The 24,901-nt window shown below is 41.1% G+C and overlaps 1 protein-coding gene across 1 annotated transcript; it reads right to left on the bottom strand.

Moving 5' to 3' along the window:
- Positions 1 to 923: 923 nt before the first annotated feature.
- LOC120552281 (death-associated protein) lies at positions 924 to 17,104 on the bottom strand. Its single transcript, XM_039790184.1, has 4 exons — positions 16,905 to 17,104; positions 14,504 to 14,612; positions 7,205 to 7,247; positions 924 to 2,838 (listed from the first exon to the last, which is right to left on the bottom strand). Exons 1-4 carry the CDS (start codon positions 16,957 to 16,959, stop codon positions 2,719 to 2,721), a joined length of 327 nt encoding a protein of 108 aa, XP_039646118.1. The 5' UTR covers positions 16,960 to 17,104; the 3' UTR covers positions 924 to 2,718.
- Positions 17,105 to 24,901: the final 7,797 nt, after the last annotated feature.

The following is a 24,901-nucleotide window of genomic DNA, read 5'->3' as shown; positions in this document are numbered from 1 at the left end:
TAAGGAATAAATCTCCCAATTTACCTTCTTCGTCATTTGGAATTCATACTTGCACAACCAGAGATTCCGGAGCACTGTAGTATAATAAATCTTTAGCAGTGTCTCACTCATTACGTTCTCCCAGTCAGTCTAACACGGCATGGCAGGGGATGAGAGGTCTGGCACATTGAGAGTAACTATATAAAACCATGGAGAGTCAAGGAGATTGGGTCTGCTTTAATGGGGTGTTGCAGCTTGCTGACAGAGGCTCGTACCAACTAAGCCTGCACTGGCTGGTTTATTGGGCGAACATAAACTGACAGAACACCTGGTTGCAGATGCTTGTGTAAAGATGGATTACATGCACTGACACCTGGTGCACTGTGTGTGTGTGTGTGTGTGTGTGTGTGTGTGTGTGTGTGTGTGTGTGTGTGTGTGTGTGTGTGTGTGTGTGTGTGTGTGTGTGTGTGTGTGTGTGTGTGTGTGTGTGTGTGTTTCTGAAAAGAAAAACAGAGAACAGCTCTTGGAGAGATGCTTCAGTTTCATTTCAAAACACCACCTGAGCCTTAATCCCCTGGTGCAGGGTGCTAATTCACCAAGCAATGCTCAAATACTGAACAGGACACGAACCGTCAAGTAGGACTTCCTTGAACTTATGAGTACAACATATTAGAACTGTGTAATTCACCGCCTCGAGTATGGAGCTAAAAATATTTTTTGCATGACAAATGATACAAATTAAAGTTTTTGTCCAGTCATCCTCTTTTAATTCAAATGCAGACATGCTTGAAAAAAAAAAAAAAAAAAAAAAAAAACACATTAAGATATCTTTACTTACTATGACAACCAAACCTAATACCTAAGTCCACTCAATGGCTAAAGATTTGTACAATTTGAACAATTTAAACGAAAAAAAAAATAACTGAGAAAAACAAATATAAAAACTCTTTTTAAACGTAATTAAATTAACATAGGAAATCATTCCTTCTTGGCAAGATACATTTTTTTTTTCCTTTCTTTCCTGGAAACCTGAACATTAGTGTTGCAATAAATGACACTTGAGTGTAAGGGGATGGGTGATTTAAGGAAAAGGGTGGTGTGTGTGTGTGTGTGTGTGTGTGTGTGTGTGTGTGTGTGTGTGTGTGTGTGTGTGTGTGTGTGTGTGTGTCTGTTGATGTGTGTTAATTTCTAGGAAAGTGTTGCTCATGACTTTGGGGGCTGATACAGATTTCTGATATGCAACGAGCCATACCTGCAGATATCCTGGCAAGTAGAAATAAATGTATTGCATTTTCCTTGTACACGGACTAACTGTCACAGAGTTAAACAGATTTGTTCACACACTTTTCTATGGAACGTTTTTGCATGGCGATTACTACCTTCATCTTGCAGTTAGGAGCCTCACTATTTTCGGAACTACTTCTCTGCAACGCTTTGTTCAACCATGTGATGTTCCGAGTAATGTTAATGCAAACACAACGCACACTGCAGCTGCTTCACAGTATCTTTTCATTTCATTACATTTTGGGCTATATTTTCATTCCAGTCGACTCTGGTGAATAGCAAATTAAATAGCAAACGTAAATCCATGAGAGTCAAATGAGACAATAAAAAAAAAATTCCTGAAATTTAAGCAAGGAGGCACTGATGGGAGACTTTAATTATGAAGCAGGTTGAGTTTGCATTCAAATTTGCATTGCCAGGGAATGATTGACATTATTACAGCTACAACAAAGCAGTCAAAATGGAGAGTAGATCAGAAATTTAGGATGACTCCTCTCTGTTAAATGAAGGTAGGAACAGTGACACAGCAGGAAACTGCAACGAAAGCTGTATTAGCTTCTGCCAAAGCTATCTGGAGTCATGACACTAACAACATGCATCAAGTAGCTACTTGGGTAATGACAGCCATCATTACAGAAAAGTGGGTCTTGTTTTGCATTTCATTGGTTCTCCTAATTGGGCATCTATACATTTTGAAATGGCCAAATGTAATTCTTGTCAAAGTTGCCGCCGGTAATCTCAGCGTTTGGGCTAATAATGCGGTCATGTAGTTAGCTACTTTAACTCTCTGGTCCATGCTGTACCCGTGCAGTTTGGCAACAGTCTCAGTGATCCACACGCATCGAACTGAGTTTTGCAATTTAGTAGCTGCTCTCCGTGTTCTTTTTGGTTTGTGTTGATAATGTAAAACTGGTGTCCACCTCATGAGTTGTAGATTGGTTCTTTTGGTCTGTGAAGATCATAGGTAGAAGGCTGGAGCTTAGGCTCATCACTGTGAGTTGATTGGTTGGTTAGTTGGCCTGATTGATAGGTTGCCGTTATTGGCTAGTTGCTGTGATGGGGTATTGGTCGGCACATCGCTGGGGTGAGTGTTCCCCCCACAGACTCAGATTTCTCAACTAAAGGGTAATCCTAGAACAATAGCCATTTTACAAGACCCTCCACCCATTTAAGACTATACGACTGTTGAAACAATCCCTCTTAAGGAGAGGACACAAAAGTGCAGGACGAATAGTGCAACAACAATGCAGCAGGGGTGTAAGGAGGAGGACTGTATTGGCATTGGCGTCTGTTGCTGATTAATTCATCCTACATGAAATGCAACAGGCTAACAAAAACTACTCCGAATATTTAGAGGAGATCTGTGCCTGTTGGGGAAACATCTTCATCCTATGTGTTCCATTGGGAAAGGCCGGCTGGTGGAGTTGGCGTAACCGATGTAGCTCGCTGCCTAGTTCACTTGCGGGGCTGGTGGATGTGCTGGTTGATGTGCTGGGAAGCGGGCAGCTTGGAGACACAAGGCTGGGGCTTCTGATGAGCCACCTGGGCGGCTGCAGGGGTGAAGTCCTTATCACCCTGGACAGAAAATATGTCTTTTAGGGGAAAATAATGAACTGCATGCACAGTTTTGCACAAAAAGCCAAGACCCTCAAGCTTACAGACGAAGCTGCGAAATATGTACATGTAGTCTTCCTGCTAAACAATTTGAAATTTGGCACCAAAACTACATGACATTTTAAGACACGTACAAGTAAGTAAGTAAAGTTTATTTCTATAGCACATTTAAAAACAGCTCGTGCTGACCAAAGTGCTGTACATAGCGCATTAGCCACAACCACCGGTTAAATTAAATTAAAAATCAATTGCTGACATTAGGAGAAACTCATAAGAGGTAAAAACAGGAGGGTATACATCAAAAGGGCAACACATCGGTGGTACAACACCACTGCATGCCTACTAGCGATGGAAAAGAACAACTGCTACATTCTGACAGACTTTCTTCTTGATGGCCAATATAAAATGCTATAATGTCATAGTTTTTGCCAGTTTTTAAGTATTTTACCATCACAAGGAGCATACAGACAGGTGTAACTGCACATGAAGCATGAACCTCCTTGGCAGTAGCGCTCAAACCATGTGTGAAAAAAATTTGTCTTACATCCCCTTCGTCTCATATTTGCCAGAAAATCGTAATCAGAGCTCTACTTGCACTTGATGCCACCCATAAGCTTTGCTGCATCGTACTTTGTTGCAAACCTACCACATACATCAAATATCCATCTCACTGAAGTTAGCTATTAAACAGTGGGATAGTGATGTGATTGTTACCAGTGACAGGCTCATTATCCAAGTTAGACAATGCAGACAAAATAAGAATATTACAACTAGTGTAAGTAGAATTTACAATAATTACATAAAAACATCAGTGCACATGACAGAACTTGACCGTGAACACAACAGGAAGTATGGACACTTTATGCCCCATTTTTAAATTAAATTATAATCATAATAACAATGAGGGTATCCCCTAAGTGAAGGGTAGAGTATGGAGCACTCATCTGTCCGCGCTCATGTGCTCTGCAACCTCAATCTCTTATTCCAAGAAAAATGCCCATAAACAGCTGCTCGCTTCTAAAATCGGATCAAAGCGGGATTTTGTTCGATTCACAGGGGAATGCAGAATTTTAATCAGACTTACCACGATCATGACTAAATTCCTCCCTTCTTTTTATCTTTACCTGCCAGCATTCTTTTTGGTCTTCCTCAATGTTTTTCTCCTTTCTTACAGATTGTTTACTGTGCTGTTCTTCACTGGTTTGCATCTTGATTTCCTGTTTTTTTTATTTTTTTATTCATGCTTACCTTCTTCACCCCCCCATCACATTTCTGAGAAAAACATTAGTTTAAGTGGATGGATGAGATTTATTGCGCACTCACATATAGCACACAACACACTGCAGCTTAGATGATTATTTAGATTAATATTGCACGTTTTTATTCTTTTATGTAAAATGCTCAATTTTAAGTTGGGGTTTTGCTGATGCCATCCATGTGTTGCCATATGTGGTATTACTTATTCCCTCATATTCTGATTTCATAGGATGTCCACATGGATAAAGTTATATAAGACACACACACACACACACACACACACACACACACACACACACACACACACACACACACACACACACACACACACACACACACACACACACACACACACACACACACACACACACACACACACACACACACACACACACACACACCCACCTACACCATCCTTGCTTGACCCTAATCCGCGTTTGTGTTAGTTTTATACTGCATGCGAGGCTGTGTACTAGTTATACTGCATGTGTGTGTGTAGGTGGGCACAAAACATTTACAGTGTGTATTTTTTTTTTTTCAATTAAAGCCAATTCCACAGCTAACTGCATGGGATGTGGATGGATTTGACATCTTTTATCTTCTGAAGCTCAAAGCTTCTCTCTCCATCTCGGGCCTACTGAAGCAGAACTATGGGAGGGAATGCAACAAATTAACCGTATTATTGCACCAAACTGTTAATTGAAGTCATGATGATTGGCAGGGCCAGGGTGCGACAAGGGGCCAGGGGGAGCTTGGCTCTCTTAATAAGACAAACTAAAATAACTGACAATACGCATTTCTATTTCTCTGCATCTTCACTGCAATGTTCGGTTTCGATACACGTGTGGAGATTTGATATGGTCATTAACCTATTATCCGATGTGGTGACATAAAGATGACGTTATACTTTGAATCCCGCAAGGATTTGATCCCAGGAGGCAGAAGGATATGTGGTCTAAACTACAAAACCCAACTCTGGACATAAAGAAGGATGTATCACCTGAACTAAGTGTCATTCTTTTCCTACAGATATTCCACTTCTGCTAGTCTAGCTTTAGATGCCAACCTCTGATACCTTTGGTTGAATATTCTCAGGTGTTTTATTCTCACACACACAAAAAAAAAATAATAAAAAAACACACCTGAGGATCCCATCCTGTCATTCGAAAGGACAGATAGAAAATACAAAATCTTTTTTTTTTCCTTTCCATTTAATATATATATATATATATATATATATATATATATATATATATATATATATATATATATATATATATACACACACACACACACACACACCCACCAGCAGGCCACAAATTTCACTTAGCTCCTAAAAAGGCTTTTCTGAGGCTTTGTGCAGTGCTAGCCTCTGGGTTTGATGGCAGTGATAGGGGACGAACAGGAAGGCTAGAGGAGGATCGGGGATAAATGGGATGCTGCCACCTTGCTGATATCACTGCAATCTTCCGCAAACAGTCTGCTTGGACAGACACACAGACACTATATTTCTGCAATAAAATGGACTTTGTGAGGCTTACACTGTTTAGTTTTTTGGTGTTGATTTGACTCTTTTACATTGCAATTTTTGATTTATTTTCAGTGTATTGAGTAGTCTGGATGTGTTACCAGATTAAAATGTATTAACAGAAATAGGCAATAAACATAAAAATTTAATATAGAAAGGTTGTTCAAATGCATTTTTCGGAGTGTGGACATTTTTACAGACACTTTTTTAGTCAAGAAGTGTTATTATTTTCTCTATTTTTTTAGGCTGGAATTTAGGGATGGGTAGCGAACCCCGGTATTAAATGGGCCCCAGGGGTAAATTATGGAAGACCGGAGCTTTGCTAAGCTCTGACGTCATCGGTTTTGCTATAGGTACTGGAGGACTTTTTCTTTTGCCTATTTGTTGCTACATAAAAGCAATAATAATTTCATCACAATTCCAATTCCAAGATCTCTCCCTCTCTCTCAGAACCCATGTGCGAGGGGCGGGGTCAGCTGAGCGCTCACTTATCTTACAAAGATATTTAGTTTACTGTCACAGAGGAGAGAAGAAACTAGAAAATATTCACATTTGAGAAGCTGGAATCAAAGAATTTTTAAAAATTACTCAAACCGACTAATCGATTATCAAAATAGTTGGGGATTAATTCAAGAGTTGACAACTAATCGATTAATCTTGGCAGCTCTAATGATTACAAGTAACTATTAGCCAGCTGATTGTTGTGGGCGCGTTCATAAATTCTGAAATGGTCAGTAAGTGTAATGGTAGTGAGCTGCAGGGAACACCATAAGCCAGGAGAGGTCCCTACTTCTGCCAGAGAAGGCAAACATGTTGATCTTTTCTCCAGAAGAACAGCTAAGAACTGTTAGGCCTTTCGCAGCTTATCTGCATGTCTCACCCGAGTCAAATAACGATATGTTTATAAAAAAAAAAAAAAAAAATGCTGTTTACTTTGCTGTAAAAATGTTTATTTGATTTTTTTTGCATTTCTATAATCTGCTAAAAAACAATGCTTTTGTAGTTTGATACTCAAGAATGTTAATTGATATACACTACATATGAGAAAATAAAGCAGCGTCAATTATGTTACCGTATCGATAAGCAGTATCGATAAGAGTAATAATACCTTTAAAACTAAAACGATACCCACCCCTACTGGAATTATAAGAAATTGTGACAAATTGATATATCAGGACAAAATTATCCAAATGTCTGTTTTCACCTATGTGTTCCAAGATGAGATTACTGGTGTGCATAACATGGATTTATAGATAAAAATGGTTATTAGCAAACAATTAATTTTCTTCATGTTAGGATTAGATATCCTAACCTCTCTTTACTTTGTTACATTTTTCTCTTAGTTGGGCACTCCCTTGGTATTCTCTCCATTGTTCTCTCCTCCCCCGGTTCTGCCTTGTTATACCCTTCATCTCTTGTTATATGTCAGCACTAAGCCTCTACCTTTCCCTCTAGGGCTCATGTCTCACATATAAACAACCTTATCATGCTCATTTCAACACTGGTGGTCTGTGCATGTGTGTGTCAGAGTGTGTGTCTTACCTTTGTCACCACTCCAGACACAATCACTGGGACCTTTGGTGGACTAAAAAGGAGAGAAAATGAAAAGAAATTAAATTATTTTTTGTAGAATTCATAACAATATACATTTCAGTAAGCAGAGAAGGTGCCCAGTGCTTCATTCTGTGGTGATTGTGTGTTGTAATTTAGTCATATTGTGCACTGGCCAAGGGTGCAGCCTACTGGATGGCAACATTTACAAAAGTTTACCAATCTGGCTACTTCAAAACCTCCAAAAGTGACACTGTGCAAAAACTCGAACATCCAAAGTTGTCAAAAAAAAAACATAGCACCCACAGTCACAGTCACACACACACACAGTCACACACACACAGTCACACACACACAGTCACACACACAGGATGGACCTGCCAGCAGCTTAAATAGCTCCCATTCATCCTGGCCAAACACTGGGGCTCACAGCTTCTGGATGGAAAGCATGAGAGGAGAGACGGAGGGAGGGAAGTGGGGGAGAGCTGAGGCTATGAGAGGAAAAGAGAGTTGAAGAGGTGAATGATGACAAAGGGAAGGATTTGGGAAGGAGGAAAAAAGGAGAGGAAACAGAAGTGTATGAAAGAAAGGGGGCGAGGGGGTAAAGGCAGGGCAGGGCAGATAGAGGAGAGGGGGGATAGCAAAGGGAGGCGAGAGGGCAGGGAGGAGAGGGGATCATAATAGACTGTTAGAGGAGATAGAGAAAAAAGTAAAAAAGTAAATCGACCTTGACATGACAAACGAGCGCCGTCTAATTTTACGGCGGCGTCACCCCCCCCCGGCAAAAGAGTACAGTTGTGGTAGCCACCTTCAAAACTCCACTCAAAGACATTAGCTATAGCAGCCAGCATGTCCAACTATGGCTTACCTCATTAACAGCATAACTAGGTTGAAAAGATGAAGTTTCTGACACAAACTGCAGCCTCAGCAGTGAGAATCCAAGCACTCAGGAAACATATCGTTTGAAACATCTGCTACTTTCTTATATATTTTATGATCCATGCAAAACTTTTTATGGATTTTCAACACATCAGGCTAACCTCCATCTCTGCAATCAACATCTTGGCACTGAATAGCCTTCTGCTACTTATCTTAATGAGTGTATTTACACCTTGCTATTAAATTAATGCTTGCATATGTTGAATTTCACAGATTATGTTCTCACTAGCGATCTTGTCAAAATGTGGGGTTGAGAGGTTCTCTGTTAGCAAGTCAATTAACTACAATATAAAATATTAGCATGTTGCTCATTCAAATGAATGTGAAGTGGTCTTGCTAGCTTACCGCTAACATTTGGCTGGAAAGTAGAGTTTTCAATTTGTTACGGTTATCTGAGGAACGGATGGGGAATAAATGTGCATATGGCAAGTGCCAGATGAAGAAAAACCTCAACTGTGGAAAAAAATTGCTACCGGGAGATTCATTTTGTACGTTTATGTGCAAGAACTGTGCTAAACTTTCTTCTTAAACACATCTGGCTGAGCAGCCACGGCAGAACTTTGTATCTGCTGTTATTACACACATTATAGTTAACTGAAAAATTGGCATGCTAGCATTATAAGATACCAGATTTCCTCATTTATTCTAAAAGGCCCTCCTCACGCTGGGTTGTCACGTCTGTATTCTATTGAATGCTGATCTCCATGCTGTAATTTGAGGGTAAATCCTGAAATATTGAAAACAGATTGCAAAAGGGATGTATGAAAACACCCAGGATGAAAGGAAATCTGTATTGCATTTGAAGCAGGTTAGCATCAAGCTTTGCTCGTTTTAACAAGGATTGGGTATGATAGAGACAGAGGGCAGACAGATAAGACATTAATAGACAGACAGAAGAGAGGGGTGTAAGCATAGATATAAGCATTGTTTATAAATCTATGGGTGTAAGCCTGTCAGAGATACAGACAGCTACAAGCATCTGACTCCTTCAAAAGTGTAAAATATTTTTTTTAAGTCGTACAAAGATGAGTAAATACTTACAGATACTGTTGTAGACAGGCAGACACAAATGATATACTAGTGACAGCTATTTTTCATCTATTCTATCTGTATAGTAAAATGGAAAGAGAAACCCAGAGAGAGAGAGAGAGAGAGAGAGAGAGAGAGAGAGAGAGAGAGAGAGAGAGAGAGAGAGAGAGAGAGAGCAAACGGGACAAAGATCTCTGGTGTGGTTTGGTGTGATTGGGAGGAGGGTATGGAGAGACAGAGGGAGCCTTTAGGGGGCAGTAGCGAGCTATAGGGAATCCTGGGGAGGAGTTATCTTCGTACCAGTTAGAGGTACAGGAAAAGGAGAGGGGGAGAGAGAGAAAAAAAAAAGAGAGAGAGAGCGAGCGAGCGAGCGAGAGCGAGAGCGAGAGCGAGAGAATGTTAATTTTAAACTAATAACTGTGATAAGAGTGAAATGTGCATTGATGGTATGGGGTTTTCTTTTCTGTCTTTGGCACAAAAGCCACTCCTCACTAGCACCACCAGTACCACTACCCCACCCATCTCTTTGATTCAGCAGAGCAGGAAGTTTGTTGCCGTGGGCGAGGTGGTGGTTGCCATGGAAACTGATGCCTGTTGCCTGTCTCCCCTCCTCTCCTCCCTCCTCCTCCTCCTCCTCCTCCTCCTCCTCCTCCTCCTCCTCCTCCTCCCTCCTCCTCCTCCTCCTCCTCCTCCTCCTCCTCCTCCTCCTCCTCCTCCTCCTCCTCCTCCTCCTCCTCCTCCTCCTCCTCCTCCTCCTCCTCCTCCTCCTCCTCCTCCTCCTCCTCCTCCCTACCCTCTCTCTCTCAACTTTTCACCACGAGCTGTCAGCTTACTGCACATTCAGTGTATGTGTGCAGCGATTTAGTCAAGCGCGCACACAGCACCGCCCGCTCTTCTTTCCAGAGGCTCTGGAACATATACACCTCTCACCAAAAACATGTAGGAGAGGGGACCGTGCAACCGACATGAAGCCTATGATCACCCTTCTATGTCGTTTTTACACGTGGAGCTCATCGTCGATGTGTGAGCAGTTCATAAACCATGCATTCTCTTTAATAAGAAGCAATAGAAGTGATGAAACAACCACCCGTTTACCTCCCTTTCTATGCCTCCCTCTCTCCTGCTTCTCTAATTGCAACATCGCAGGTTTACACAGAGAAGAAATGTACCTGGGTGCTTTGAGACATTTACTCCTTATTAAAAAAATAAAAAATAAAAACACATTCACCTGACAGACAGTGGGCAGTGTGGTGGAATTTCCGGAAACGCCACATTGTTGTATGATGAGACTAAAAGGGAAAGCTTAGACAACATCGGCTCATTCATAGGTCACAGGTTAGGGGACGAGAATATTCGGCCAGTCTCTAATAACCAAAACTGTTGATGTATAATTATGTTCCGTCTCTACAGATTCAGGGAGTCTACGTAGCTGCATGATAAGGGAATCTTTTGTCTCAGGACTGTGTCCCTTTGGAGGTCGGTGGACCAGCCACACTTTAGCATACGTTCCAGAGAGAGATAGGCTGAACTAGGCTTTAGTATCTGCGTTAACGGCGACTGCATTATCTTGGTTTACCTTAAAAAGGTTCAGCTAAACGGAACTCCTCCAGCATGAGTTTAAATACATCTTGAGGAAGACAGGAACTTCGGAGAGTTGGGACGGCACTGCACAATAACACATTGTGGTCAAACTGTACTGCCTGCCTAGTTGTCTCCTCAATTGAGTGTTCATTTAGTACTTCTGTGGAAGTCTTAAAGTGCTCATATTATGCTTTTTGGCTTTTCCCCTTTCCTTTATTGTGTTATATATCTTTTTGTGCCGGTTATAGGTTTATAAAGTGAAAAAGCCCAAAGTCCACCACTTGGACCCGTTGGACTTACCATCTCCAACAGAAAACACTGATCACAAACTGCTCCAAACAGCTCTGTTGTAGTCCAGCCTTTACTTCTGTGACGAACGTGCATCACTTTGTAACACACGTTATAATGCTCGCCTAGCTGCTAGCATGGCACGCCCTCATACTCTGCTTCTGACTGGCTAGTAGTCCTTACCTAGCTACTGCGCATGTGCGACTCCGAACTAAGATGGAACAGAAGAGATGTCTCACTCTGTAGCTAAAACAGAGAGCTCAACACACAGGGTGAAAAGAGGAGCTGCAGCAATGTGCAGTACAACAAAAATATGGTGTTTTTTGAAAATTAAACCATGTAAACCTATGTGAATGAGTTGTGCTGCTCCTGAGTTTTTCCTTAAGCCGCTACTGGGTCACCAGCTTGCTCTGGCTTACGCCTCCCTTTCTTGCCTGTATCTCAAACCCTATCCACCCATCTCCTATTATTCCCTCTCTTACCCAGTAAAACCCTTCCTCTTTCGTATCTTCATATCGCCACGGCATCCCTCGCTTTCCATACCATAGTATGTATCCCCTCTCATCCTCGCCGTAATCCCAGCCACCTATCTTTCTCCCTTCGCCCCAGCTGTCCATCTGAGCTAGATTGCGTACGGCAGGTGTTCCCCTGACTACAACGCTTCACTGGCTGCTACTAATGTGAAATTTACCCAGTAGCCACCTGCTAGACGTCCATCAGAGTGACACGGAGAGGGACAGACAGTGTGTGTGTGAGTGAGACAGTTTCATGGACTGCATTTACTGATGTAGTGCAAGCATTCAGCCTCTCTTTTTGGATGGGCTGACAGGTCATTTTTAGTTAAAGATAAACATTTCACAGGAGGAAGGAAATCCTGCATTTACACAGCACAGGAGTTTATCAAGCTAAAGGATTGAAATGGTTTTCCTCAGTGATTAAAATGCACCATTTGTCTAATTTATTTTCACAGCCCAAGCAATGATTCCTCTTCTTTGACTGCAAGCTCTAAAAAAGGAAACATTTGGAAGAATAAATATTCGGCAACTATTAAACCCTGTATGACTGTTGGCCAGTTGACACCCGAGGGAAAAGAGTCAGAGATATTTAAACCCACAAAATAATATATTGAATTTACAAAACAGTTTGCTCCTGTACCAGTGCAATTCATTATAACATGTCAATCACGTCTTTAAGTAAGACTTCAATGCAAGTAATAATAGAAATAATACGTCGTAAAACAGCAGGGAGTCATTTCTTTGAAATCTGAATGCAGATTTGTGAAGCTTCTGCTCTTTGGAATACCCTCACTGCGTTGATGATTATACTTTTTTTTTTTTATTTGAGTAATAATCAAGTGTTTATTTTAAATTAGAGCTAAATCGCTACGATATGAGGAAAATATCTAAACGAGATTATTTTTGACTGATACTGCGATAGGATACACGATACTGAAGAGAATGATCATGTTTGTATCATTATTCTCATTTTCATTGACTAATATCAAAGCTTTAAAATTTTAAATGATTATAGTGGGATTTTTGCGAGAATCTGTACCAAACAAAGAGGTTTTCTGTAGTCTGTAGGATAGGATTTGTAGGCCGGGATGTCTCTGCTGCACCACAATACTTCATTCAGAATGGTTTGACATATATTTTACCTTTAACAAATATTGGGCCCCTCTGCAATTTGGATATTACACTAGTCCATATTGCGATTTCGATAAAATTGCGATTAATTGTCCAGCCCTATTCCAGTCCCAATATAATTATCCAAGACATACAGTAGGACTACATATCCTCTGAAGAAAAACAATAAAATGAGGAAGTGCATATTCAGCAGGCTGGAATGGCGGTTACACCCTGACCAATGTCTGGTACAACTTAAGGGTTTCTCCTATTGCCCATCTTTCTCAAGCAGGCCTTTACCCTTGAGAAGTAAAAGCCAAGCTTGCATGTTATTTTTGTACTTTGTCATCTACTTGACCCCACTTTTCTGCTCTGTCTATTATTGTCACTCATCTTGGCACAAAGGAAATGGGAGCAAGAGGAAATGACTCATTGCCACGGACAGGCATGACACTATTCCTGCTCTGAATTACAGGAAAAATACTCAAACAAGCACGGTGAATAAAAAAAACTGTGTCTAAAGTACACACAAAATTTCTTGACTGCTGAATATTTTCTTGAATTCTGCTCTTGGCTGTGCACTGCTCGTCAGTTCTCATTAACCACACACACACACACACACACACACGATATGTGGTGTGAATATGCCACCTGTACCAATAATGAATATTGAGTAGACGTATGTGTGTAAAAGCAGACTCTTGCAACACCTTGTAGAACGGAGTGACCTCAGTAAAAGAATGCATTCAAGCAGCAAAAACCAAACATGCCAATCTGGAAACAGAACAATTATTGTCACTCAGAAATAGAGCTGGTGTGATGTAAAACATGCAAACCAAGACTGCTTATGGAAAAAAATAGCGACTGCTGAATGGGCTGTCCAAGTTAATGCTGTAATTATGCCGTTTACCGAATTAGCTGGCAACAGAACACAAGTCTGCTGCAAAACGGCCTACAGTACAGCCTTATAGAAACATGCACAGACAGTCGCTCAATCTAACCGCAGAGAGCACTGAACCAGCTTTACCTCTGCAGTACATGTATGTAGCGGTTTGTGTGTGTCTTTACTGTGTGACAATGGGCCCCTACGCTCAGATATGACAAGCAGCCCCCACCTCTGAAACATAAGGGCAAGACACTCAGGGCTAGATTTATCAAGCCGTTTGCGCCTGTTTCCAGGCATCACAGGTCGCCATTTGAAAAAACAACGTAGGAGGTTTTTCTCATTTTGCTTTAGAACATAGACATATTTTATTTCTCTCATTCACAGCTCTTTCTTTTTCCAACAAGAAATGTTACAGTCACTTAACAGTCAAAGCCCAGAGGTCTCCTCACCACTTGGGCCCCTGTGCTGTAGGCCCAGTCAATAATCTTTCCATAGTCTATATCTACGACGTTCCACTTCTGGGATTGCTCCGGTGCTGCCTGAATTTTTGCCAGATCACGCTCTTATCGCCCGGATGTCAGTTACCTTCCACTTTCTTTGTGTTGGAATTTTAAACTCCGGTCGACTTAGGAGGACTATGGTTAACTGCTCCTCAGATCTCTGCAGGGTAAATCCAGACAGCTAGCTAGACCATCTGTCTAATCTGAGTTTTCTGTTGCACAACTAAAACAACTTTTTAACAAACACATGTTCCACCAAACCAAGTTCCTTCCCGAGGCTATTTTGCAGCGGCACCGTGGCTCTGTTGGGCGCTTAGCGTAGCCCATGACGATTGCAAGTGGTTTAAAGAAAAGCCAATAAACCAGAGCACGTTTTTCTCCCATCACGGAACACTGTGTGGACTAGCCAGACTAATCTTTCCATGACTGTGTGGTGTCCTACCTGCTGCTGACGTACTCCTCCTCGTCATCATCTTTCAGCAGTGGTTCTGGAGCTGCAGCTGCAGGAGCCTGCATGTGCTTCTGCACTATCCTCATACCTCCGGCCTTTACTGCAAAACACACACACACACACACACACACACACACACACACACACACACACACACACACACACACACACACACACACACACACACACACACACACACACACACACACACACACACACACACACACACACACACACACACACACACACACACACACACACACACACACACACACACACACACACACACACACACACACACACACACACACACACACACACACAATTAGTTCAAGAGTTCATAAATGATTAATGTATAAACAGCCAATTTAAAATAGTGTCCCTAACAGTTACATTGCCAGTAGTCCGTTTGGGACTTGAATGTATCATAACTAGAATGTATCACCTCTATATTGCTTGATTTGAACATAATCATTTTGAAGTAGCACAGTAGGTTAACATAGTGGGCCCTATTTTAACGATCTGAAACGCAAGTGTGAAACGCCAAACGCAAGTAGCTTTGTGGGCGGATCTCTGGCGCTGTTGCTATTATACCGGCGGGATAAATGACTCTTGCGCCCGACGCAAATCTTAAATGGGTTGGTCTGAAGTAGCTAGGTGTGGTTTGGGCGTAACGTGAAAATAACCAATCAGAGCGTCATCTCTCATTCCCTTTAAGAGCAGGCGCGGTTGTTCCATGGCGGACTGCTATTATGACGGCGGATTTGCCTGGCGCACGCCAGCGGGAGCTGTCCGGGATGCGGCAAAGTAACAAATGCCCGTCTTGGCCGGGTGGCGATGTTGCTGCGGCCTCTCGGGTGCATCTCCTCAAGTCTGGAGAGGATTGCTGCAGCCATGGAGCATGGGCCTCCAAACGCACCACCTGCTCCTGTTGTGCCCCTTCCTCCTCCCCCCACTCCATCTCCGTCCACCCGCTCCACCAGGAGCGCATCGCGCATTACTCCAGATTCACCAGATTCCGCCGGAGTGTCCAATCCCACCGTAGTTCAACATCACGTCTCCTTAAGTCCTCTAATATTTCCTCATTTATGTCATCAACACATCCATGATTCATGGAAATGTTGTGTAAAACACAACAAGCCACAAAGAATGCTGCGACTTTTGAGGACTGTAGTGTAAAGTGCCTCCTGACCTATCCAAACACCTGGAAGCGCATTTTCAGTAATATTTTTCTTTGTAATTATGTATGGTTTTCAAAAACGGGAACTGCTGTAGATGAGAGAAGTGTATGCGCGTTGTGCACACACTACATTATGGCCAAGCATGCGCCCCTAAAATAGCATCTGAATAACGCGCTACTGACTTTAGACTAGCGCCACTGACTTTAGACCAGGTTTTTCCTGGTCAGTGGCGGAATTGTTTTCTGAAACTGCAAAATAGGACTACGTAGCGTTTGCGCCTGAACACGCCTCCTCTTTTCGCTGAACCGCCCCCGGGAGCGCAAATACAATCCCTAATTTACCGACGTGCGTCTGTGGAGGGAAAAGTCCGCTGTGCGTCGGGTGCAAAATAGGAATGATACATGCGTCGGTGCACAAAGGCAATTGCGCTGAGTGCAAGATAGGGCCCAGTGAGTTAGAAGTCTGTCCCTCAACTGAAAGACCAAGGGTAAAACAGCTGTGGTGACAAGCAGCCATCCTGCCGATGTGTCTTTGAGCAAGTCCCTAAATGCTGCAGGACAGCAGCTGTTCTGATGCTGACCTCTGACCTCACTGCTGAGGCTCTGGTTATAGAAATAAGATGAATGATCTGCAGTGCTCTTACATTTAAGTTAACACACCTGCATGTTTGTTACAGACTGATCAGCTGTATGCTGTGTGCCTCACACTAACCAAAGGTTGGGTGCGAGGGGCATTTCTTATCTTTGTGTGCTATCAGTCCCGCGGCTGCTGAGGCCCAGTGCCCTGTCACACTGCCCATGTCCACGTACACCTTAACTGTTATTTCCACAGTCTGCATCCCCAAGACTGAGCCTATGACCTCCACGTCATCGCCTCCCAGCAGCAATAACCGCGACATAACTTCACGTTAGACTGCGATGATTACCAATCGCTACAATATCACCAGGTTCAATATGCTGTAAATTATATATGTCAATGGTAAGATCTCACGCCAATCAGGAAGTAAGGAAATGTGCGAAATTGAGAAACATGGCCGATTACATCTTGAACGTTAAGACACATTATTGTCAGCAGCTGGCATTTGCAAGTGTAGTGATTGCATAAGTATTAATCATCATCATGTGATTTTTGGTTTGACACAGTGCAAAACCACAGGCCTTAAGGTTTAATGGAAGCTTTCAAAAACAACACAGCAGCACAAAGCGCTTTACCTGCAGGGAGATGTCCTCCTTTGGTTTCGATTTTCTCCTTCGGCGGTGAAGACATGTCTGCTGTAACAGGACTCTGCAGCGAGAAGGCACCAGAGCGTCTGACAAACAAATACCTGCTTTATTCTGCCTCAAATTGGGGACTACACTTCAATGTGGAACGTCAACGTGGCTTTTTCCTGAGCATTGTTTGGAAACGATGCGTGATGACGTCATGCGGAAACCGTAAGGAACGCGCTGACGTCGGGCGTAGCCATAAAGTGGTCGGAGCAAGCAAACATCCATATTATTACCATAGATTATTACCTATTTTGAATGATAGAAAGTTGTGTAATATTGTAAATCTCTTTATTTTATTAGGTAAGTTCCATATCCACAAGGCAAAATTTTCCATTTCAACACCGTGCTTCAAACTATTCCAAGTTGAATTTGACATGTCTCTTAAGTTGGTATCCAGTAAGAAAGCTATATTATCTACTCAAATCTCTTTGTTTAAGTGCTCCTGCTGTCTTTATTTTTAACATTCTTGAAAGTCTGTCCCTTTTTGTTTCCTTTATTTTCCTCTGTTTAGACTATTACTTTCTTTTTTACTTTCATATATATTATTTTTGTATCCTATTTTTTGTTTACGTACTGCTATGATTGCATTTCTGTAAATTGTCTTTTGAAATAAAGTTTTTTTTTTAAAAGCAAGCAAACATCCACTTTTACTCACTTCAGAATTGAATTTCGGAATTTTTTTTTGAGTCTATCCAAATTATTAATAATAAGAAAAATATGTATATAGCTGATGTACTGCTAGATTTGTTCAAGGAAATGTGATTATATAGCCTACATTCCATTTCACCTTTTCTTTGTATTGTATTTTCTGTATTTTGTATTGTTTTCTTTTTTTACCTTCTTTTCTCTTTGTGTATTGAAGTGCCTTTCTTCTCGAGTTTTATTTTTTTTTAATCATTAAGTAAGGTTGTAAAGTTCATTGGATGGAAATTAATAACTTTTTTATATATTTTGTAAGTACGATGCTGAATTGTTCAAACACTGTATAACATATGTGTAAAAGCATGCAAATAGTAAGTATAAAGTATAAAAAAAGCAAGCAAACATCTATGGTTGCCAGCATGTAACGTGCAATCTGAATATGTTTCAAGCTTATAATACACCCATGGTTTCAAGCAGGTTTCAAAAAAGAAATGGAGCTATGTATTGAGACAATAACATCTGCACAAATCAAAAAGCTAGCCTATTAAAACTGTGACTGTGCTCCCAATTTAATGTTTTCACTTACACTACTTTCTATTTTCTATAGTTTTTGATGTATATTTTGTTTTACTTTATTGGCCTATGTATATAATATATATGTTTAAATTTAACTAGTCATATACAATATCATTGTATTGTTAACTGAATACAGAAATCTGAATATGAGAGTTTTTATAGTTTAACTGTATTGAAATTGAATTGTTAAATGAAAATGTTAATATTGTAATTTGTTAATTTAGTTATCTATAGTCTAATTTTATATCCATCTCAACTATTCCAGTTGATCTCATGTACTCAAATGTATACAATACACTATACTACCAAAAGAAAGTAAATCACTGAATGCATATTAACACATTATATATATATATATATATATATATACACACACACTCTACCGGTAAAAAAAAACACCCCAATTTTTTTTGTTTTTTATTGAAATTTTAGCAGTTCAAGTCCAATGAATAGCCTGAAATGGTACAAAGGTAAGTGGTGAACTGCCTGAGGTTAAAAAAAGAGTAAGGTTACCCAAAAATGAAAAATAATGTACATTTCAGAATTTTACAAAAAGGCCTTTTTCAGGGAACAAGAAATGGGTAAACAATGTAAGGCTGTTCTGCAGCAACAGAGGTTGATGAACCTTTGAAAGTTGGTGCTACCAATTCCCACAGATGTTCCAACTTGTCTGGATTACTTACAACCCCCTCTGTTTGTATAAAAGTATTGTTGGAACACACTGTGGTAGCATACCCTCGTGAGCATTATTTGAACAGTATTGTACTGCAGAAAGTAGTGTGTTGCTATAAAAATGGTGGGGAAAAGGCAATTAACAATGGAAGAGAGACAGACCATCATAACACTTAAGAATGTTGGTCTTTCCTACAGAGAAGTTGCGAAGAAAGTCAAGGTGTCAGTGAGTACAGTATTCTTCACCATCAAAAGCACTTAGGACTGCTGGATCCACGGTCGGTGATTTGTACAGAGTGAAAGGCACCCTGAACCAAAACAGATACCACAGCCTTTTACAGCGCCATGCAGTACCCTCTGGTATGCGCCTATTTGGTCAGGGGTTCATCCTACAGCAAGATAATGACCCAAAACATAAGTCCAAGCTATGCCAGAACTACCTTAGGAAAAAAAGAACAAGATGGTAAGACTTAAACCCCATTGAGCTGGTTTGGGATGAACTGGACAGAAAAGTGAAAGCAAAGCAACCTACAAGTGCCACACATTCATGGGAACTTCTGCAACAGAGTTGGGAAGAACTTTCTGAAGAATATTTGATTTCCATTGTAGAAAGAATGCCACGAGTGTGTTCAGCTGTTATATCTGTCAAAGGGGGCTACTTTGATGAGTCAAAAATGTGTGTGTATATATATATATATATATATATATATATATATATATATATATATATGTGTGTGTGTGTTTTTGTTTCCAATCCAATTGAGCTCATAAGCTAATGTCTGACTTAAATGTTATGCAAATGTTAATAGGGAAAGTGGGAATAAATACTGTCGTCCTTCAATTGATAAATTATTTAAATAAGAGCAAATTACAGAAGTTGACTGACACAATAAAAAAAAAAAGAGCCCAGTAGCTGTCCACCTACACAGTCCACCTACACAGCCTCTAAGACTGAAGCATTTATCAAGCAGAGTCCTCTTCTAATGAGCAGACAGTTTCCCTCTCTCACCTTTAAGCCCACTGTCGTGCCCAAACAGCAGCAGCAGAAGCATCAGCAGGATGAGCAATAAAAGGCAAAAGAGAAAAAAAAAACTGCACCAGGTGTGTGTGTGTGTGTGTGTGTGTGTGTGTGTGTGTGTGACAGTGGTGACCTCTTTGACCACCTACTTTCGGTTTTTGCACTTAAGTCCACAGTGGTTCGTTAATTGGCTGATGTGGCAGTGCCCTTGGGCAAAGCTGAGAATTGCAGGCAAAGCCTAGAGGTGTTATAGGCAACCGAGAAAGAAAAAAAAAGGAAACTAAGGATACTAGTTCTGCCTCTGCTTTTGTAAAATATGGCCTATGGTATCTATAGGACGAGTTTGTTTGTGGTGATGGAGCAGCTGTTGATTTATAGTTGTTTATACTGCAATGTGCATTATGGGATATGTCTTCAGAATAATGAATCTGATGAGTGTGCATACATTTACATGAGAGGTCATGTGAAGAGTGAGTGTGTGTGTGTGTGTGTGTGTGTGTGTGTGTGTGTGTGTGTGTGTGTTTGCGTTGTCACAGTGATGCATGCAGACCAATCGTCAACTCTGTAATGGCATAATTGCAGTGTGAAGTGGCAGCTGCGTTCTTCACTTGGACGTTCGCTGCAGTCACAGTCCTCACACACACAAACACACAAACACACACACACACACACACGCACACACGCACACACGCACACACACGGTTGCACAAACACGGTTGCACAAACACCAGTTTTAATAGAGTACATTTGAATTATTCATTGACATACACAACAAATATTAAGAATACAGATGCAATCAGATCATTTCCAACACACACACACACACACACACACACACACACCCACACACACACACACACACACACACACACACACTGCTGATTAGCAATGGGTTTTGGCAGAGAAGACGTGGTCCTAGCATCACATTTGTCCTGAAAGTGCATTAATCTGTTGCCAGGGCATTGGTGTCTCTGAGGAAGGGTGTTGACTACCAATCAAAAGGCCAGGAGTTCACTCGTAGGTCAGGAAGCAGTCTGCTAATAAAAGGATGAATTGTGATGTCTAATTAAAATGTTTGGACTTAGTTAACTCTTACATGTTGATTAAAATGTCATTCTTACTGACAACAGTGGCCTAAGGGAGTATTTCTGGCACAGAGGGAGGACTCCTGTAGAGTTCCTATACTATCAAGATTTCTATTAGCATTAAGCCTGAGTCGTCACTGCTTTGGCAGACAGGACTTCAGTCTTGGCTGAGATGTGAAGATGTGCATGTCTCTAAATGCCTGGATTATCTCCCTCCCTTCCTCCCTCCCTCTTATTTACCTATATATATATATATATATATATATATATATATATATATGTATGTATTATGTATGTATTATGTATTATTATTATACCTCCCATATGCACCAAGAAGTTGTTTTCCTTAGACTCATGAGACATATTTGATTTTTTTTTAAATACAGACATTTTGTAGTTTAACTTACCTGTTAATAATACTATTTGCAATTTCTAATTATGGATGCTTCAGCAGTGATTAGATAATATGTAGTCTATATCCACAATGTTCCGGTGCCGCCGAAAATTCCACCGGATGCATGTCTTTTCAGCCCATGTCCGTTTCCTTACACTTTCTTTGTGTTGGAATTTTAAACTCCGGTGGATTTATGAGGACTATGGTTAACTGCTCCTCAGATCTCTGCAGGGTAAATCCAGACAGCTAGCTAGACTATCTCTCCAATCAGATTTTCTCTCGCACGACTAAAACAACTTTTGAACGTACACATGTTCCACCAAAACAAGTTCCTTCATGAGGCCATTTTGCAGTGGCACGGTGACTCCGTGCGGAGCTTAGCGCTGCCCGAGACAGCATCTTTTGTTAGACCCTCCCTGCCTGGTAAATACTCACATCTTTCAAACTCTACACCTGTAGTTTGTAACTCAGGATTTCTATTATAAATGTGTAGGCTCAATTTCCAAATTGGGATAACCCCCATGACATCACAATATTATATTATTATTTTTAATATCATAATATTGATTTTAAGCATTTCAACCAGCCCTACACAGCAAGTGCAATCCAGTCGCCTGTGCGTATGTGTTTGTGTGATACTGCCTTTCACTGCATACATCCATGAATGCATGCATGGGAGTGTGTGTGCATGTGTGGCCACTAGATGGAAGAATGCAGCTTTAGCTCTCAGTTGTGTATGTGGGAGTTTGTGTCCTGCAGGCTATGCTGTCACTCCGACAAAGCTTGGAGTGTGATGTCCCAGAAAAACTGAGGAGTCACTGATAGAAACTGCACAACTCCAAAACAGAAGATACAGAGCTCCACATCTATCTAAATTTTTCTCCCTCTCACACCTTTTTCTCTCTCTGACAAAGACATGCACACATGCACGACTGAGAGAAAGGGAGAGCATTAATTTCGCAGGGTGAAAATACATGGCACACATTCAAACTGCCATAGGTGAAATCCTCTTCAGAAGTCAGTGATCTCAACACCTGCCCATGGCTGATATGAGTGTGTGTGTGTGTGTGTGTGTGTGTGTGTGTGTGTGTGTGTGTGTGTGTGTGTGTGTGTGTGTGTGTGTGTGTGTGTGTGTGTGTGTGTGTGTGTGTGTGTGTGTGTGTGTGTGTGTTGCCTGGGCCTATGAGAGGAGCACTCTCAGTGATGGCTTACCGAGAGACAGAATGAGGACGTCACAGGTGAGTGAATTTGCCCAAACTGACAGGTGTGTACACACACATACACACACGTGTTCTCTCACACACATGCAATCATTTCTCGGACACATACTCTCCGTTCCCCCCCCCTCTCTCTCTCTCTTTCTCTGTCTCTCACACACAAACACACACACGCACATGCAATCATGCCTTCGACACAAACTCTCCATTTCTCTCTCTCTCTCTCTCACACACACACACAAACACACATACACACACACACTCTCCGTTTATCTCTCTCTCACACAAACACACACACACACACGGACGGAGCTCTGAGGGAGCCAGCTGGGTCCTCTGCAGCAGCACTATCACACATGAATAACCAAGGCTTCTTCTCTGCTCTGCAGCACTGGCTATTCAATACCTGACAGGGCACCTTATGGTGTGTGTGTACGTGTGTGCATGTGACAGAGAACGATCCATATGAGTGTACACTTAGTTGCATGTGTCCGTGTCAATCATAGTCAAACTGAAAGAGGGCGGAAAGTGAGGACAGGAAAAAGAAAAGAAGCGGTGCAACAAGCAGATTGATTATCAATAATGCGATGCTTTATTGATCACCACAGGTTTACTCCCTTTGCTCTAGTTGTCCTCCACAAGGAGGCTGAGGTCAAGTTTAGTAAGGAAACAGTAAATCTGGAACGGATTTTGCTCATAAGCACTTAGTAAAGTCAGATACTTACTGTGAAGGCAGTCTTCCAGCTGCGTCAAGACAGGGCACACCCGAGGTAGCCATCATTTTAATTGCACCACAGAGATATCTGCAAACGTGCAACTCACTCATCTCTGTATGATTTTGGTGTTTTGATGGATTTTGTTCAGCATGATGAAAAGTGTCTTGGTTGTGCTTTGTTCTGCATACTGGATCATATTCTAGAGTGTTAATAAATTAAAAAAACTACTTTTTTATTTCTTCCTGAGCACAAATTTATTGTAGCTATACTACGAGAAGCAAACTAAAGCTCGCCGAGAGGCCAAAGTCAGGTCTGGTTTGCTTGTATGACACACTTTCAAAAACAATAGCTGAAATCCCAAATTAAGTTTGGTTAATTTTGTTGTAAAAAAATCAACTTATTAAAACGCGATCAACGGAAAGTAGCGATCAACTAAAATTATGGCGACCCCCTCACCCTCTCACACACACCGCACACAGGTGAACAAGTGTTACTATTGAGCAAATTCCAGGTAGGGGTAACTACCTTTGCAATAAACTCCTTTCTGATCCTGAAATCCATGTGACCCAACTCTCCCAGCAATCACATTCAAACCATAATAAATAATATCAAACACTAGCCAGCTGCTATCTAAGGTATAGTTTGATTTTTAGCAATGCTAGGCTCTAGGGCTCTAGGTCCACAACTTCAGACCAGACTGAAATGTCTCAACAACTACTAGATTGCCATGGAATTTTGTTCAGACATTCATGGTCCCCAGAGGATGTAATCTAATGACTTTAGTGATTCCCCCTTTAGTGAAATGTCTTGACAGCTCTTGGAGTGATTACCATGAAATTGGGAACAGACATTCATGTCCCTCTCAGGAGGAATTGTAATAAGCGAGATGAGCTCTTAACTTAATGGTAGATATAGCAGATGTAGCGCCAGCATTAGGTCAAATGTGACTGATTTGTGACCAAATACCTGTAAAACTAGTGACATTCCCAGCTGTGCTTAGTGCAGTCTTAGTGAGGTCAAACACTATACTAAAATAGACTCTTATTTACTCTTAGATGACTAGTCCTTAATGGACCATAATTAGCATGTTTGCAAGGTTTAGCACAGTTTTAGACTTCTATTTTTCTACTCTTACAGGCAGCTATTGGTCTAAGATTTCCATACTGTAAATCAGTTACAGACTTACAAGATGTTCTTGACTTGTACAGTATAAGCCATCACGGTAAACAACAAGTGTGCAATAATTGTTTTCAATGTTACATTAGTTTAGGTAGTCCAAAGACATTCAGGTATAGCTACTTTGTGACTTTAAATTGCCGGCAGGTGTGAATGTGAGCGTGAATGATTGTCTGTCCCTGTAATTAACTAGGGATATGCAGGCAGCCAAAACAAATACGCTGTCAATTAAATGATCCACAAAGCACTCTTCTATATAATTAAATAAATAAAAAACATAACATAAAAAATTCAACACCATATAACACAACTTGCATTAAACGTCTGACCTCTTTGTTCCCTTTTTATCAAAGCTATGATGTTTTGTTCAGAATGGTTCTTCCTGCTGAGCTTTTCACAAAGTTATACCATCGCTGCCGTTATTCTGAGGCTATCTTCAGCTGT

Source organism: Perca fluviatilis, chromosome 22, assembly GCF_010015445.1.
Source record: "Perca fluviatilis chromosome 22, GENO_Pfluv_1.0, whole genome shotgun sequence".
NCBI classification, from domain to species: Eukaryota; Metazoa; Chordata; class Actinopteri; order Perciformes; family Percidae; genus Perca; species Perca fluviatilis.
The sequence above is the reverse complement of the archived record's forward strand: the minus strand, read 5'-3'. Positions and strand labels throughout refer to the sequence as shown.